Raw genomic sequence first — 15,731 nt, forward strand, 5'->3', positions numbered from 1 at the left:
CGATTATGAAACTCCAAAATAATATATATAGAGAGTAAAGCTATTATATTTTCAAAAGCATAATGGAGTTTGTGCTTCAAACTTTTTGGCCCTTAGATCATTCACTTTAATCATTTCTGATTTTTAGATTTATATAATTATTCTATATGAGGACTACTCAATCCTAAGAGAACCATTATTATTCTGATCCTATAATTCTTGATCTAAGAACTAAAAAATCGAAAACACCGACTCTCTTCTGCTTTCGATGGCATAATAGTTCTACACATTATATATTTACAACATAATTAAGGCAAGAAAAGAATCTTGTGATATTTTGAGTGTCTCTTCAAACATTGAGGGGTCGAGGTCTCCTTCCTCACTATTCTACATATACAAAAGAATAATACCCCAACACATTGTAAAGATATGTAAACCAATTATAAAGCTCAACATGCATGGTCCAAAACATCTCTCTTAAAATTCACATCACATTCCTTTCTATTAATTCTTTTTGTCACCACTTTGGACTTGAAAATTAAAATGTCATTTCTCCATTTGCCAAAAGATATCAAATATATATATATATATATATATAGAGAGAGAGAGAGAGAGAGAGAGAGAGAGAGAGAGAGCGAGAGTTGAATTAGAATACTATCGATAGCAAACGGGCTACGTCGTCACCCATTTGTTTTCGATGATGGAGCTTCCGAATTGACGATCGGCACCGTTGAACATGATTTATACCACTTGAAGTATTTAGAAATCAAATTTCAAATCTTTTCGACATCATTTGTCTAATGATCAAAGGGTTTCAAAATTTGTAATTTTAATGGTCGATATGAGACGTTTTCTCGTTTAACGGCGTAAAGATATTCAAATCAATTGAATTTTGATTAAAAAATTCTTTAAATTATTTAAAACAAGATCTATACTCTTAATCTTGATTACCAGACTCCCTATGCATCCATTTGTTAAAGAATATTCCTATTCTTCAGCCGTTCTTGCTCTCTTGTGCACTCCACCTCCGACCCTGCGCGACTACAGCAGAACAACTATCCGACAAATGTATGCAAATCTTGATTTCTAAAACATTGTCGAAGCTGTAAGATCCATGCTTCAAACGGTGCCCCCGGTCGATCGCGCCATTTGGAGGCTCCATCATCGAAACTAATGGGTGGCAACGGGAGCTCCGGTTTGGCTATCGAATAGTATTCTAGCTCAAAACACTCTCTCTCCTTCCTCTCCCCCGGCATCGTCCGTCCTCGTCTCCGGTCTCTCTCTCTCTCTCTCTCTCTCCCTCCTCCCTCCCTCACTATACAATACCCCTCATATATACTAACGAGTGAGGGCGTACTAGCTTATCGGAAGCAGCGGAGCCAAACGATCGTTGCGACTTTCGAAATCGTCCGATTGGCTCCGTTAAACTCTGATCTACAGTCATCATTAGAGTACCTATGAAATAAATTTTATTATTTTTTCCGATTATCCTCTTGCCAGTGAGTCGAATCGCGGCTCAAATTAACACAATTCAAGGCCCGTAAGTGAGGCCGTTTGCCAAGTTTAAGCGGTGTAGCAAAATACTCCAAAATAACGTAAAATTTTGATAGAAAATTCTTATACAATAAAACAATATCAATATCTTTGATTTAAAATTTAATGTCATATTAATTACATTTTGTAAGATTTTATTTTCAGGCGTGATCTTTGAGCCCCTTCGTCTAACAAAGCAAATGATATTGTAAATCATAAAATATTCTAGGACTTCAAAATTACTCCTAGATCGAAGTATAACGGAGCCGATCGACGATTCGAATACGCCGCAAACAGCTGAAAACAAGCCTGGAAACACGAAAGGCCTCCGTGCTTCTGACTAGCATATACGTCTCCACTATAGTATATAATCATAGATATAGTATACTACCGTCATATATATATATATATAGATATGCTATACTATATATACTATTCCATTTAGATACACAAGTTGGTTTTTATAAGATTTTCTACCTAATATAGCGCCACAAGTCCAAAGTTACATTGTGCATATTGTCAATAAAAGCAGTGTAGTTACTAATTTTGTAGTCTATCTGGAAAAACGGAAAAAGGCAGGCATAGATTAGGTTGCTCCTCCCAATAGGTTCTAAAGTTAAAACCATTATAACGAATAATTGATTGTCTGGTTAGAATTAATTTCTGACATCCAACAAAGCCAAGTCATATTGGTTATGCACCAACATAGTGCAAAATAAAATGAAAGGAATTTGATAACTACAAATTAGCACTAACCCATGCATGCACTAGAGAAAAATTGGAAAATTTAATCCATGAAGGATAAATACTTTCATAAATATCAAAACTACACGTATCAACGCAAGTAGAAGGAAAAAAATTTTGTGAGATAGTTTCTAACATGAGACTATTTTACTGTGTGATACGTTGAATAAGTTGAGACTGTCTCCAATGAATTTTCTGTTTTTTTTTTTGAGAGATACGGCTGCAGCGCTAACCCGCTTTTACTTAAAAATAAACTTAGCTAGAAATATAAATTAATTAGGATTCGAACTTGGGTCTCGAGTACCAATCACCAAGCCCTTTACCACTTGCTCAAATAACCAATATATAAAGTAACTTTATATACAACAATAATTGAGTATTAAAATAGGATGGAATTGGAAAAGGGAATAGGTGAAAAGAAGAGAAAAAAAAGTTGGTAAGAGACAGTGAACCCAACACGTATTAGGTCACAGGACACCCTTTTACCTTCTAATTATTCCCAATATTATATATATAAATCCCTTATCTCTCTCTCTCTCTCTCTCTCTCTCTCTCTCTATATATATATATATATATATATATATATATATATATATATATATATATATATACCCACTTATAAATAGGGATGCAAACGAGGCGGATCCGAGACGGGGAGGATTTTTTCGTCTTTCGTTCTATTTTTTGTCAGGATAGGATGGATTATTTCTTATTTTATTTTTGGTTCTACAACAAAAATAATGTAAAGCGATACTTTTAAATATCAGTACAAGTCAAAAAAATACTGCTGACTAAATTACCGACACTTTATAAAAATATCGCTATATGTGGAGTCGTTATATGTGGGGCCGACTTGATTTTTGACATCACTCATCCAGCGATTTGTGACGAAAAGACACGTAGCGATTGTAACCCTCTATGATCCCTGCGAGATTCTCGTGGCCGAACTCCAGCCGTCGGAATTCTATCTCGTTGGTTGTGACGGCGGAGGAGGAGAAAGGGCGATGGCGATCAATTTTTCCTTTTTTTTTTCTTTTCTGCCTAGTGGGCTGGATGAGATTGGTTGAGTAAAGAGGCTTTTTATTTTTGATTGGTTTATGCTTTATATTTAGGGCTTAGTATATTTTTTAAAAAAATATTTACACAAAAATATTTTAAAAATATGTCCTTATAATCTAATTTTGTTGTAATATTACTGTCCAATTCGAGGCTGTGCAGGAGCTAATTTTTGGCCAATTTTTGATGAATCGGAACAGATTAAAGAAAGAAAAGAGTCATCCGCCTCCCGCTCCATTTACTTGGTGGATCGGGACGGATTCGAGACGGGTTATATTTTTCTATATTTTTTTATTCCCACTTCCGGCCCTATGCGGACGGATTAATACGAGAGCTCCACCAACCCAAATTCATTTGCATCCCTACTTATAAACCCCTATAAATACCCCACACTCATAAACCCTAATCTCCACCATAAACAATTAAGCATCTCTCTCTCTCTCTCTCTCTCTGTAGCAATGTCCCGTGCTCCCATCAACATGTTTCTCTCTCTAAGGTAAGGCCAATTTAATGGTCCTTCGATCATGCATGCATGTAGTTCAAAATTCGCGTAGAAAGAAAATGTAGTAACATACATTGTGGATCGAATTACATTGTGTGTGAGTCTCAAAATAGAAAAAAAAAAAAATACTATAACAGTTGTCCTATCAGATACGTTTTTCGTACAACACAGCACGCATCTTATTTATATCACTTTAATTTTCAACTTTTGAAATAAGTTGCAGTTAAAATATGTAAGCATATATTTCTTCAATTTTTAATTTGAAGCGTAGGTATTATATATTTTCTGTCCGTAATTCTAAACAAAGCTTAACACTCTTTTTCCTTTTTTTTTAGCGGTCGACGCGGTTATGCCGTGGCCGCAACGAGAGAGGTGGTGAGCTCATCGGCGGAGAAGGCGGTGAGGACGACGACGATTTCGGGGGATGGTGGTGGCGGCGTCGTGGCGGCGGAGGCGAAAAAGGAGATTTGTTGGATGCCGGATCCAAGATCCGGCAATTGGGTGCCCGAAAACCGGTTTGATGAAGTTGATGTGGCTGGGCTCCGAGCCCAACACCTTTCCAAGAAACAATAAAAGATGAATCTGAAAGTGCCTTTTCAGTTAATTTAAAATAGAAAAGTTGGTGCTTTTTAGACGCCGCAATTTCAAATTAAGTCTAAGTTAGCGAGAACTGAGTTTGAAACTTGTCCAAACTGAGAAGTCATTGGATCGTTTGGTTGGATATAACTAGAAATATAGTGCGGTCAGAGATGCTTGTAGTTGGAGATGTACTATTTACAACTTGAAAATAATTTGTTTGGTTCCGTATAATTGATCATGAAAAGTATACATCAAAATGTTATCACTTTATACCGAGTGTCTCTAGCGCAAGTGACAAAAATTTGATAATTGGTACGCGAGGTCCCAGGTTCGAAGCCTTAGTTGCTTCACATTTCTAGTTAAGTTTATTTTTTAAAAAAAATAAATGAAACATGTAGCATGTTATCTTTCTCTCTCAAAAAAATATATCATCACTTTATATATGTAGGGGTGAGATTATCTATTAGGTGAAAAAAAGAAAAAATTATCTTCGAAAAATGATTAGAAAAGTAAGCTTATATTTTGCTTAGAATTATTCTCTCTACTACTGCAGTTGGCTGTAAGACTAATTTGAGCGTAGTTCCGACATCTATTGCCATAATAACTTAGGGATAAAAATGGGTTATATATTGTTTATTAGTTGAAAAATATATCTCCTGATGGATATGTTAATAGATATTCTAATCCTAATATCCATGTTTCATTGATCAAATTTTTTTATATAAATTTGTTNAAAACTAAAAATGAAGGATTTGATAACTAAAATTAGCCTAACCCATGCATGCATAGAGAAAAATTGGAAAATTTAATCCATGAAGGATAAAAATATTTCATAAATATAAAAAACCTAACGTATCAACCAAGTTAGATGGAAAAAAAAAATTTGGTGAGAATAGTTTCTAACATGAGACTATTTTACTGGTGATACGTTGAAAACTGTCTCCAATAATTTTTTTTTTTTTTTGAGAGATAGATAGCACGCTACCCGTTTCGTTTATTTCATTTAAAAATAAACTTAGCTAGAAATATAAATTAATTAGGATTCGAACTTGGGTCTCGAGTACCAATCACCAAGCCCTTTACCACTTGCTCAAATAACCAATATATAAAGTAACTTTATATACAACAATAATTGAGTATTAAAATAGGATGGAATTGGAAAAGGGAATAGGTGAAAAGAAGAGAAAAAAAAGTTGGTAAGAGACACTGAACCCAACACGTATTAGGTCACAAGACACCCTTTTACCTTCTAATTATTCCCAATATTATATATATAAATCCCTTACCTAATTTGGAATCGTATTAAAAGCGTACAGCTATATATATATATATATATATATATATACCCACTTATAAATAGGGATGCAAACGAGGCGGATCCGAGACAGGGAGGATTTTTTCGCCTTTCGTTTTATTTTTTGTTAGGATAGGACGGATTATTTTTTATTTTATTTTTGGTTCTTAATCGCTACAACAAAAATAATGTAGAGTGACACTTTTAAATGTCGGTACAGGTCAAAAAAATACTGCTGACTAAATTACCGACACTTTATAAAAGTATCGCTATATGTAGAGTCGTTATATGTGGGGCCGACTTGATTTTTGACATCACTCGTCCAGCGACATGTGACGAAAAGACACGTAGCGATTGTAATCCTCTATGATCCCTGAGAGATTCTCGTGGCCGAACTCCAGCCGTCGGAATTCTATCTCGTTGGTTGTGACGGCGGAGGAGGAGAAAGGGCGATGGCGATCATTTTTTCCTTTTTTTTTTGTTTTCCTTTTCTGCCTAGTGGGCTGGGTGAGATTGGTTAAGTAGAGAGGCTTTTTATTTTTGATTAGTTTGTGCTTTATATTTAGGGCTTAGTATATTTTTTAAAAAAAATATTTACACAAAAATATTTTAAAAATATATCCTTATAATCTAATTTTGTTGTAATATTACTGCCCAATTCGAGGCGGTGCAAGAGCTAATTTTTGGCGAATTTTTGATGAATCGGAACGGATTAAAGAAAGAAAAGAGTCATCCGCCTCCCGCTCCATTTACTTGGCGGATCGGGACGGATTCGAGACGGGTTATATTTTTCTATATTTTTTATTCCCACTTCCGGCCCTATGCGGACGGATTAATACGAGAGCTCCACCAACCCGGATTCATTTGCATCCCTACTTATAAACCCCTATAAATACCCCACACTCATAAACCCTAATCTCCACCATAAACAATTAAGCATCTCTCTCTCTCTCTCTCTCTCTCTCTCTCTCTCCCCGTAGCAATGTCCCGTGCTCCCATCAACATGTTTCTCTCTCTAAGGTAATTAAGGCCAATTTAATGGTCCTTCGATCATGCATGCATGTAGTTCAAAAATTCGCGTAGAAAGAAAATGTAGTAACATACATTGTGGATCGAATTACGTTGTGTGTGAGTCTCAAAATAGAAAAAAAAAGTACTATAATAGTTGTCCTATCACATACGTTTTTCGTACAACACAGTACGCATCTTATTTATATCACTTTAATTTTCAACTTTTGAAATAAGTTGGAGTTAAAATATGTAAATATATATTTCTTTAATTTTTAATTTGAAGCGTAGGTATTATATATTTTCTGTCCGTAATTCTAAACAAAGCTTAACACTCTTTTTCCTTTTTTTTTGTAGCGGTCGACGCGGTTATGCCGTGGCCGCAACGAGAGAGGTGGTGAGCTCATCGGCGGAGAAGGCGGTGAGGACGACGACGATTTCGGGGGATGGCGGTGGCGGCGTCGTGGCAGCGGAGCCGAAAAAGGAGATTTGTTGGATGCCGGATCCAAGATCCGGCAATTGGGTGCCCGAAAACCGGTTTGATGAAGTTGATGTGGCCGGGCTCCGAGCCCAACACCTTTCCAAGAAACAATAAAAGATGAATCTGAAAGTGCCTTTTCTTTTAATTTAAAATATAAAAGTTGGTGCTTTTTAGACGCTGCAATTTCAAATTAAGTCTAAGTTAAGCGAGGACTGAGTTTGAAACTTGTCCAAACTGAGAAGTCATTGGCTCGTTTGGTTGGATCTAATTAGAAATATAGTGTGGTCGGAGATGCTTGTAGTTGGAGATGTATTATTTACAACTTGAAAATAATTTGTTTGGTTCCGTATAATTGATCATGAAAAGTATATATCAAAATGTTATCACTTTATACCGACTGTCTCTAGCACAAGTGACAAAAGGTTTGATAATTGGTACGCGAGGTCCCAGGTTGGAAGCCTTAGTTGCTTCACATTTCTAGTTAAGTTTATTTTCTAAAAAAAATAAACGAAACAGGTAGCATGTTATCTTTCTCTCTCAAAAAAAATATATCATCACTTTATATATTTAGGGGTGAGATTATCTATTAGGTGAAAAAAAGAAAAAATTATCTTCAAAAAATGATTAGAAAAGTAAGTTTATATTTTGCTTAGAATTATTTTCTCTAACTACTACAGTTGGCTGTAAGACTAATTTGAGCGTAGTTCGACATCTATTGCCATAATAACTTAAGGATAAAAATGGGTTATGTATTGTAAAATATATCTCCTGATGGATATGTTAATAGATATTCTAATCCTAATATCCATGTTTCATTGATCAAATTTTTTTATATAAATTTGTTCTATAATTATTTTATTTGTTTTCTATTGAAATCAATTTAAAAAAAAGGAAAAGGAAAACTAAATTGGTTTTTTCTTTTAAGTTTTTTTTTTTTGCATTATTTGTGGGTTTTTTTTTTCCCTTAAAATAAATTCGGAGAGTGTTTATAATTAAATTTTAAGGAAAACCAAAAAATAACTTTCCTAGGAAATTATTAGTCCCTTAAATTAACCATTAGGAAACCAAAGATCATCAAAATGATTCCATAACCCTTAGAAAACCACGTCCATCACTAATGAAATTATATAGATATTAAATTCTCTCTACTACTATAATATATACCTTAATGACCATTCATATACCATCCCATGCACTTTATATATATATATATATAAAATAAGACAATAGGTTCTCCATTCTGTGCAAATTTGGTTTGAAAAAAAAAAGGTACAATTTTGAAACTGATCAACTTGTTTTGAACCATCACTAGGTAAACAGAGAACAACCTAGGGTGATTGATCAAACATCTTCATCACAATCAATAAAAAGTATGTAAGGGAAAAAGAAAATGGCGAAGGACGAATCGTCGTCATCTTCGGCGTCGCAGTCGTCGGTGTTCTGCAAGATCTGCATGGAGACTGCACGGGCGGCGGAGATCTTCCGAAACAACAACTGCGACCACGCCTTCTGCCACAGCTGCCTTTCCAGGTACATCGATGTGAAGGTTCAGGAGAAGTGCGTGTTGACGGCGGCCGTGAAGTGCCCGGAGATCGGATGCGAAGGCGCGCTAGAGCCCGAGTTATTTAAACATAAGCTCCCGCAGGCGGTGCTCGTGAGGTGGGCCGACGCGCTGTGCAAGTTGACGCTTCCTACGTCCCGAAGGTCCGTTGAAATAGTCCTTCATTTTTCTCTGATCGCTTAAGCTAGCTACTAGAAATGTACGTGATAGCACAGGCCTAGTTCGTTACACTCAGAACCTCCTGCGGTGATTGTAAAGCTTCGTTCGAAATATTTAAGCAACTAAAAGACGATCTTTTAATATTTTTATATTCAACAGATTGTACTGTCCCTTCAAGGATTGTTCGGAGTTAATACTGAACGATAGTAGCGAGAGATTGAAGCAGTCGGAGTGCCCGTACTGTCGGAGGTTGTTCTGGGCCCAGTGCAAGGTCGCATGGCATTACGGGACGAGCTGCGGGGAGTTTCGGAAGTTCGAAGAGGGAATAGAGAGGGAGAGGGAGGAAGATCTCCTGCTGCTGAAGGTCGCGAAGGACAAGAACTGGAAGAGGTGCCCTAGTTGCAAGTATTTTGTGGAGAAGACAGGAGGGTGCTTGCACATTACATGCAGGTACTAGTATGCGACATCCCAGTAGTCCCATATCAGATAGTGTACATAAGTATATATTTTGGTTTTGTAAAGAACCATCTAGAGGTTTACTAAATCTCTTGTTCTTGTTCTTCTTTTTTCTTTTCTTTTTTTCACCGTATATGAAGTTCTCAATATAGTTGAAAACATAAATAAATGCTAGGCCAAATAATTATTCAAACTCTGCATGACGTCCATATATAGCAGGTTCAACATAAACCTCACATACCACCAGGAATTAATTGTACAATTTACACAACTACGATAGATGACAGAAGCAGACAACTACTTCCGGTACAATAAAAAAGTTTTACGCTGCACGAAATCGATTCGCTTCAATTAAGGAATACCCAGTCTGACTTAAAAAAAAAAAAAAAAAAATCTCCGTTGCGAACTAGTTTTTTAATGTTATTATATGTTCTTCTCCTGATACGAAATAAGTACAAGTATTTTTGCCTCTTTCAAACATACATAAATTCCCCTCCTCGAAGAGCATTCGCTGCGCCCTTTCTTTCTTCTTCTGCTTCCCTTTCTCGTTCTTTCCAGCTCTCGTACTCATGATCATCTGTTCTCAGCTCATATCTGCATACTGGGCACGAATTGTGCTCATCCTGCAGTGTTTACAAGCATAAGAATTCAAACAGCGGAAACTTCAAATTATTATCTGCAGTTGACTTGAAACAACTAAACTATCACAAGGCTCTATCAGAATGCTAAGTACAAGGACTTAATTGCATCCTACAGCAATTACAGCAACAGCAATCCAAGGGCACTAACGTGGTATGATCTAAACTAAGGGTATTAATATGTTATCGAAATATACGAACTAGGGGATTAACCAATGTTTTCCCAGTCCAGTGGAGTTAAAAATGCTGTAGTGTTGTAGAGAGATTACCAGCCACGGCTTAAGACAAGGTGGGTGGAAGAGATGCTTGCAAGGCAATTCCTGCATCTTGTCATTGATGACTAAGTTCTCGCGGCAAACGGCACACTGGGTTTCCCTGCCAAGCCTCGCAAGGATCTCCTCGGTGACACTGATAATAGGAAGATTAGCAACAACTTCCTTTGAAGCTGGTGGCGGCCTGTGGGGCCCAGCGCCTATTTCCTGAAATGGATCAGCAGGGTTGACTGAGGTTAGCATTTAGTATTGCTCCAGCTGAATCTAAATTTGGTTATATAAGGTCTTGGATTTCAACTAGATCTCATGTAGAAGATTCGTTAATGAAATTGGATTAAACTGCATAGAAGAAAAGCTCCTTATCCAGCAGAAGAATAGTATAGAAGAAAAGGCACAAAATCCACTATCAAAGAGGCTACAATTCATGAAACTTCCATAAATCTTCACAATATCTAACTTGCAGAAATAAATACTGTCAACAAGCATCTTGATCCTAGATAAGCAAAAGCAAAAACTAGCATCATTTAATCACCAAGTAAACAAATCCAGTCCTATTGTCTCTCTGCTAAGTGCAATGTTCCTCGTTATTCTTCAGTCAACTGTTGGAGAGACTATCCAACTCCAGATCCACACTACGGAATCACTTTAAAAGGAGATGCTCTCTGCCTCCCTGGAAGCTAGTCAGTATCTATCCAACTTTGATGAGTTCAGAGAACCACAAACACTAGCGCAAACTAAAACTGCAGTCAATTGCTTAAAGCCAAAGTCTTCCGCTAAGTACACGATTTAGTAGTTTCATGAAATCTAAATTCACAACTTAAAAGTTCTGTCTAAGCATTTTGTACCCTTGGAATTTCTAGCATACAATAATAAGATAAAAAAAAAAATCGGGTCAAATGGCACTCAATAATAAGATAAAATAAAATAGGGGCAAATCTAAAACAGCAATTTATCTAAAGTAAATGGAGCCTTTAAGTCTTAACAGCATCAATTACACACCAATCAGTTCTATAAACAATAGTCTCCACAAGCCAATTATGACTAAGGGTTCTCATCTCAATGCCACATGAAACCCAGCAAGAGATGCACCGTATCATCCTTTAATTCAAACAGTCAATCATAATGTGGATGATACTGAAGTGTTTTACTTTCGCAGGGATAAGCAATACCTGCAATGATGCTTCAATGACATTTTCAAGGTCCAGAACATCGGTCACATTGCTTAACAGTTCTTGAATGGCCTGAGGAATCTGATCAGCCATAGCACCCTCGGTTCCACTGTTATTGTCCTGACTTTGCGAAGATTCAGGAATAGAGGTCCAATCTTCTGCAACAGCTAGGTTTCTAAGCAGATTCTGAGCAACAAGCCATGAAGGAGGTGGTGGCTCAGGTTCCACCGTCAAATGCCCTTCAAAAAGAAATCTGGAATCTGGAGAAAGGCACTATATCAGGTAAATAGAATACTAAGATAAGAAACAAGAAAACTTCAAAAAAGAGAAACTTCACAAGAATTAAGACCTAATTTTGGTAAAATAAAGTGCTAATGGTTCTATTCTAAGGTTCAAATGTGAAAATTCACAGGCTTTTAACAGTAACTATTCCTTAGAATATTCAATTAAGAAAAAGAACTTATTTTGAATATTTGTGCAAATGCTACTTCTTTTTTGAAAAATCTAGGAAGTATCATAAAACTTTTGCAATTCTAAGTTTTTCTACGACACATAAAAAACTTATAATTCACATGCATAACCTACAACACGTATGGATGCACTTCCATGTAGGCTATGCAGTTTTACTATAGGTCGTATATTGCAAATTATGAAAACTGTGCCTTTTAGTCCCCTGCTACATCTTCTTGCAGCTGTAGCTCCCTCCAGTGAAGTATTTAACAAATAAAAAGATATCGTGCTTCTTATGTCGGAGAAAGCTGAAATGAGATACCGACCTACAAAAACAGAAGCTCCAATTTGCATCTTCTGCTTCTATTGCAAAAGAGAAGCTACTGGAGGAACTTAAATATAGAGCTTCTCCTAATAGCACTAGCCAAACAACACTTCATCAAACTTCCGTAAACCATATAATAAGGCCAAAAAGGCCCTTGATTGAAGACATGCAATTTTCCGAATTACAGTGCTGGCATATGCATGTAACAAAGATGCACATCTAAAGGGTATTAACCCAAAAATCCCTAGCAAATAGCTGCACTACTTGCTGGAATCTAGCCACCAGAATACCAGATTTGATATACTACAGCTCTTGTATCAAATACTTGGTCTGCTAATGCAATCTTTGTTAACTACAAGCTAAAACTTTAGTAAATGTACTTATATACCCGATTCATTTAGACATGTTTGTTCAAAACATTGTCCCAATACAAAACACTGCCCCAATACAATTCCAGCAAATAGGCTTCTCAACAAATCTTCAATTTTTAATAGCATACATCAAACCCAAAAAAAGAAAAAAAGACCTCCAAGGCTCCAACATAGAAAATGATAACTTATCAAGTATTAACCATCAGTCCACTCCACTTTAGAAAGGCTAGTTACTTGTGTTATTTATACCTGTAGGTCTGTTGGATGCTGGAACCTCATTCTCTACATCATGCAAATGTTCACGTGCCCTAGCAATGCATTTCTTCAGGTGCTCCTTTTGTGAAGATTCAGTTACCAGGCTCTCTGCTTCTTCAAAAAGCCTCAGCCCAGCAAGCCAGAAACCTGATGCAGTATATCTAGTCTGAAGTATAGTTGCTACACGACAAACTGTAGAATATATCTGCCAGAAAATCACCGATAAATATCAACTTACAAAATGGTACAGAATAGGACTAGCGGTAGATTAATTAGAAAGTTCGAAACACATTAAGATATTGATATCGATCAAATCTTCAGATATGGAAAAAGTAGGCCAGTTGGAATCTTCTAAGGCATTACAAACTAAGAACATCTAAAAATATCGACAAAGAAATAAGACATTATAATTATAGGTAGTCACAACTGTCTAGTGAGGGATACTATAATTACAGAATTTGACTATGACAGTACTTCACGCATTCTCCTAGACATGGAAAACTCAAGTTTGAAGAAACAAACATTGTTAAGCTTTATTTTAGCTGCACTGTGACGCCCCGACTTCCCAAGGGGTTACCTATCCAAGGACTACTCCCGTCTTAGCACGCTTAACTTTCTTAATCTTTTAGGCTTAGCCACCATCCAAAATGCTTAAGCCGAATTAAGAGTTTTAGCCCTATTATATCCAGATATCCTATATATAGGATTACCTGGGGTCTCACAATCTCCCCCCTTTAAGCCTTGACGTTCTCGTCAGACTCAGACTTATAAGTACCAGGCGATGTAAGACTCGTCTCGCTAGCCTTGTCATTCCGATCCTGACTCAGCCGAAACTCATCTCACACTTCCGGCTGGTAATTGGCTCTGATACCAGCTATGACGCCCCAACTTCCCAAGGGGTCACCCATCCTAATACTACTCCCGTCCTAGCACGCTTAACTCTCTTAACCTTTAGGATCTAACCACCACCCAAAATACTTAAACCGGATTAAGAATTTTAACCCTATTATATCCTATATATAGGACTATTTGGGATCTCACATGCACTTAGCATAACACCTGAATAGAATAAGTCGTTTCCTTGTTGCGCTCAACAAAGCAGAACCCAAAAATTAATCATACTGCACTTCGTTCATCAAGTCGGCAATTGGTCTTTTGCACACTACCGAATTTAGATCTTACAATTATACATGGAATGGTGCCATACAAGCATTTTTGAAAAGACACCAATTTCCACCCAACTAGGGCTGCCCTTACAGCGCCAGTGGGGCCCTAACGCCATCACCACCAATTCGAAACTCTTTTCCTAAGTTAAGCTTCTATGTTTCCAACAAATATGAAAGGTCCAAATAAAATCCGCAATTATTCATTCACTTCTCAAAATGATTATATAGACGCAATTTAGGAAAACTCTAAACTAAAACGACTTATGCTAAACATGCAAAAGGTGACCCCTTTCAATCAAATTCAACATGTCCACGACAACAACCCTCCCTTCGAAACCAAAATTTTACCAATCCCGCAAACAAATCACAACTTGCCTTACCAAAAAATCTACTTGATTTCATACGGTAATTGACGTTATTGAGAGATTAAACGTACGGATTTGCGGATCGAAGGGGAAGCAGAGGCGTAGCGCTCGCGAAGGAGTGCGGAGATGGAGGAGACGGCCTCCTCGAAGGAGTGCTTCTTCGCGAGCTTCCTCTGCAGCGCCTCTAGCTCCTTTTCCATTAGGGCTTCCTCCAACGCCATGATCGACGCACCTTTGTTGTAGAATCTATCGAATCGGGACGAGATCGTTCCAAACCCTAACACGATCTCTCTCTCTCTCTCTCTCTCTCTCTCTTCGTCGGCTTCGGTGGTTTAAAAAGCGGCGAATTTTTTTCTTGAGGAAGGGGGCGAAACCACGGGAAAACGTTGCATTAGCCGTGTCTATAGACCCGGTTTGCCGACTTTAATGTAATTGCAGACAGGCCCGCAACACGTGCCAACAAAATATCGCCACGATACAGTTTTCGTATCGATGGCATATCTTAAAATCTTTTATTTTTTAAATTAATAAATAATTTTTGGCCAATCTGCATAAAAAATTAATAAAATATTAATAAACCGTAGAACATTTTATTACAAAAAAATAATATCGCACCTATTAAACACCAACTTAAAAATTTTATACCGACACATATGGCAACTCGTAATCGGATGTACTCACATCAGCACTTAACTCCTTACTAAAAAAAAAAAAATAATTCCCAATTTAAATATAATCTTATTTAATATTAAATTGTTTGATATAAATAAATAAGCAGAATTAGGGAAATATTTTTCCTGTTGATAAGAAATGAAATGAAAAAATTATTTTTTAATATCAGTACTAAAAATGCATGTGTTGACAATAACATCACTTAATACAAAACGGGACTCTATGAAGCCACGTTGGCACTAAGCCGCGTGGTTGGAGAACAAATTTAATAAAATCGTGTGTTGCCAAATTAACATAAATATTCGTTACCAGAAGAACAATGTAAATTTATTTTGAAAACATTCGTAATATTTTCGAGGAATCCTTAGTACCGTTTGGAATAAAAACTAGAAACAATCACTAAAAAAATTTTAAAAATAAAATAATAATATAGTAATATATTTTTTAAAAAATTAATTAAAAATTATATAGTACATTTATGAGATCCTGTTTGACTGTGGAGGTCGACACTCTGGGGAATCGTCGGGACAATCCAGTCGCGTGGCGCAAATAGACAAAACGGATCGTGGACCGAGCACCTTCAGCGAAAGAAATCTGCAAAAGGGCAGATTGGCCTGCCTGCTGAACCTAACAGCCAGCGGCTACCAGACGGCTAATATATACTTCTGAGGTGCGTACTGCCTCGGTTAAGCTTCC

At 36.8% G+C, this 15,731-nt stretch overlaps 3 protein-coding genes across 3 annotated transcripts; 2 read left to right on the top strand and 1 right to left on the bottom strand.

Annotated features, from left to right (window-relative positions):
- On the top strand, positions 6,625-7,461 carry LOC109725501 (protein SENESCENCE-ASSOCIATED GENE 21, mitochondrial-like). Its single transcript, XM_020254710.1, has 2 exons — positions 6,625-6,707; positions 7,053-7,461. The coding sequence occupies exons 1-2, from the start codon at positions 6,670-6,672 to the stop codon at positions 7,288-7,290; spliced, it is 276 nt and encodes a 91-aa protein (XP_020110299.1). The 5' UTR covers positions 6,625-6,669; the 3' UTR covers positions 7,291-7,461.
- LOC109725585 (E3 ubiquitin-protein ligase RNF144A-like) lies at positions 8,567-9,353 on the top strand. The gene is made up of 2 exons (XM_020254826.1): positions 8,567-8,880; positions 9,056-9,353. The coding sequence occupies exons 1-2, from the start codon at positions 8,567-8,569 to the stop codon at positions 9,351-9,353; spliced, it is 612 nt and encodes a 203-aa protein (XP_020110415.1).
- On the bottom strand, positions 9,537-14,761 carry LOC109725913 (E3 ubiquitin-protein ligase AIP2). Its single transcript, XM_020255315.1, has 5 exons — positions 14,435-14,761; positions 12,827-13,037; positions 11,432-11,691; positions 10,260-10,469; positions 9,537-9,975 (listed from the first exon to the last, which is right to left on the bottom strand). Exons 1-5 carry the CDS (start codon positions 14,582-14,584, stop codon positions 9,826-9,828), a joined length of 981 nt encoding a protein of 326 aa, XP_020110904.1. The 5' UTR covers positions 14,585-14,761; the 3' UTR covers positions 9,537-9,825.

This window comes from Ananas comosus, linkage group 20 (genome assembly GCF_001540865.1).
Source record: "Ananas comosus cultivar F153 linkage group 20, ASM154086v1, whole genome shotgun sequence".
In the NCBI taxonomy this organism is placed as follows: Eukaryota; Viridiplantae; Streptophyta; class Magnoliopsida; order Poales; family Bromeliaceae; genus Ananas; species Ananas comosus.

Bases quoted from the DNA above. Each gene is read 5' to 3' on its own strand.
- LOC109725501 (XM_020254710.1), top strand. From the start codon at position 6,670: ATGTCCCGTGCTCCCATCAACATGTTTCTCTCTCTAAG. The intron at 6,708-7,052 runs GTAATTAAGGCC...TTTTTTTTGTAG, and splicing joins AACATGTTTCTCTCTCTAAG to CGGTCGACGCGGTTATGCCG.
- LOC109725585 (XM_020254826.1), top strand. From the start codon at position 8,567: ATGGCGAAGGACGAATCGTCGTCATCTTCGGCGTCGCAGTCGTCGGTG. The intron at 8,881-9,055 runs GTCCGTTGAAAT...TATATTCAACAG, and splicing joins ACGCTTCCTACGTCCCGAAG to ATTGTACTGTCCCTTCAAGG.
- LOC109725913 (XM_020255315.1), bottom strand. From the start codon at position 14,584: ATGGCGTTGGAGGAAGCCCTAATGGAAAAGGAGCTAGAGGCGCTGCAG. The intron at 13,038-14,434 runs GTACGTTTAATC...ATTTTCTGGCAG, and splicing joins CCCCTTCGATCCGCAAATCC to ATATATTCTACAGTTTGTCG. The intron at 11,692-12,826 runs GTATAAATAACA...GCCTTTCTCCAG, and splicing joins AGCATCCAACAGACCTACAG to ATTCCAGATTTCTTTTTGAA.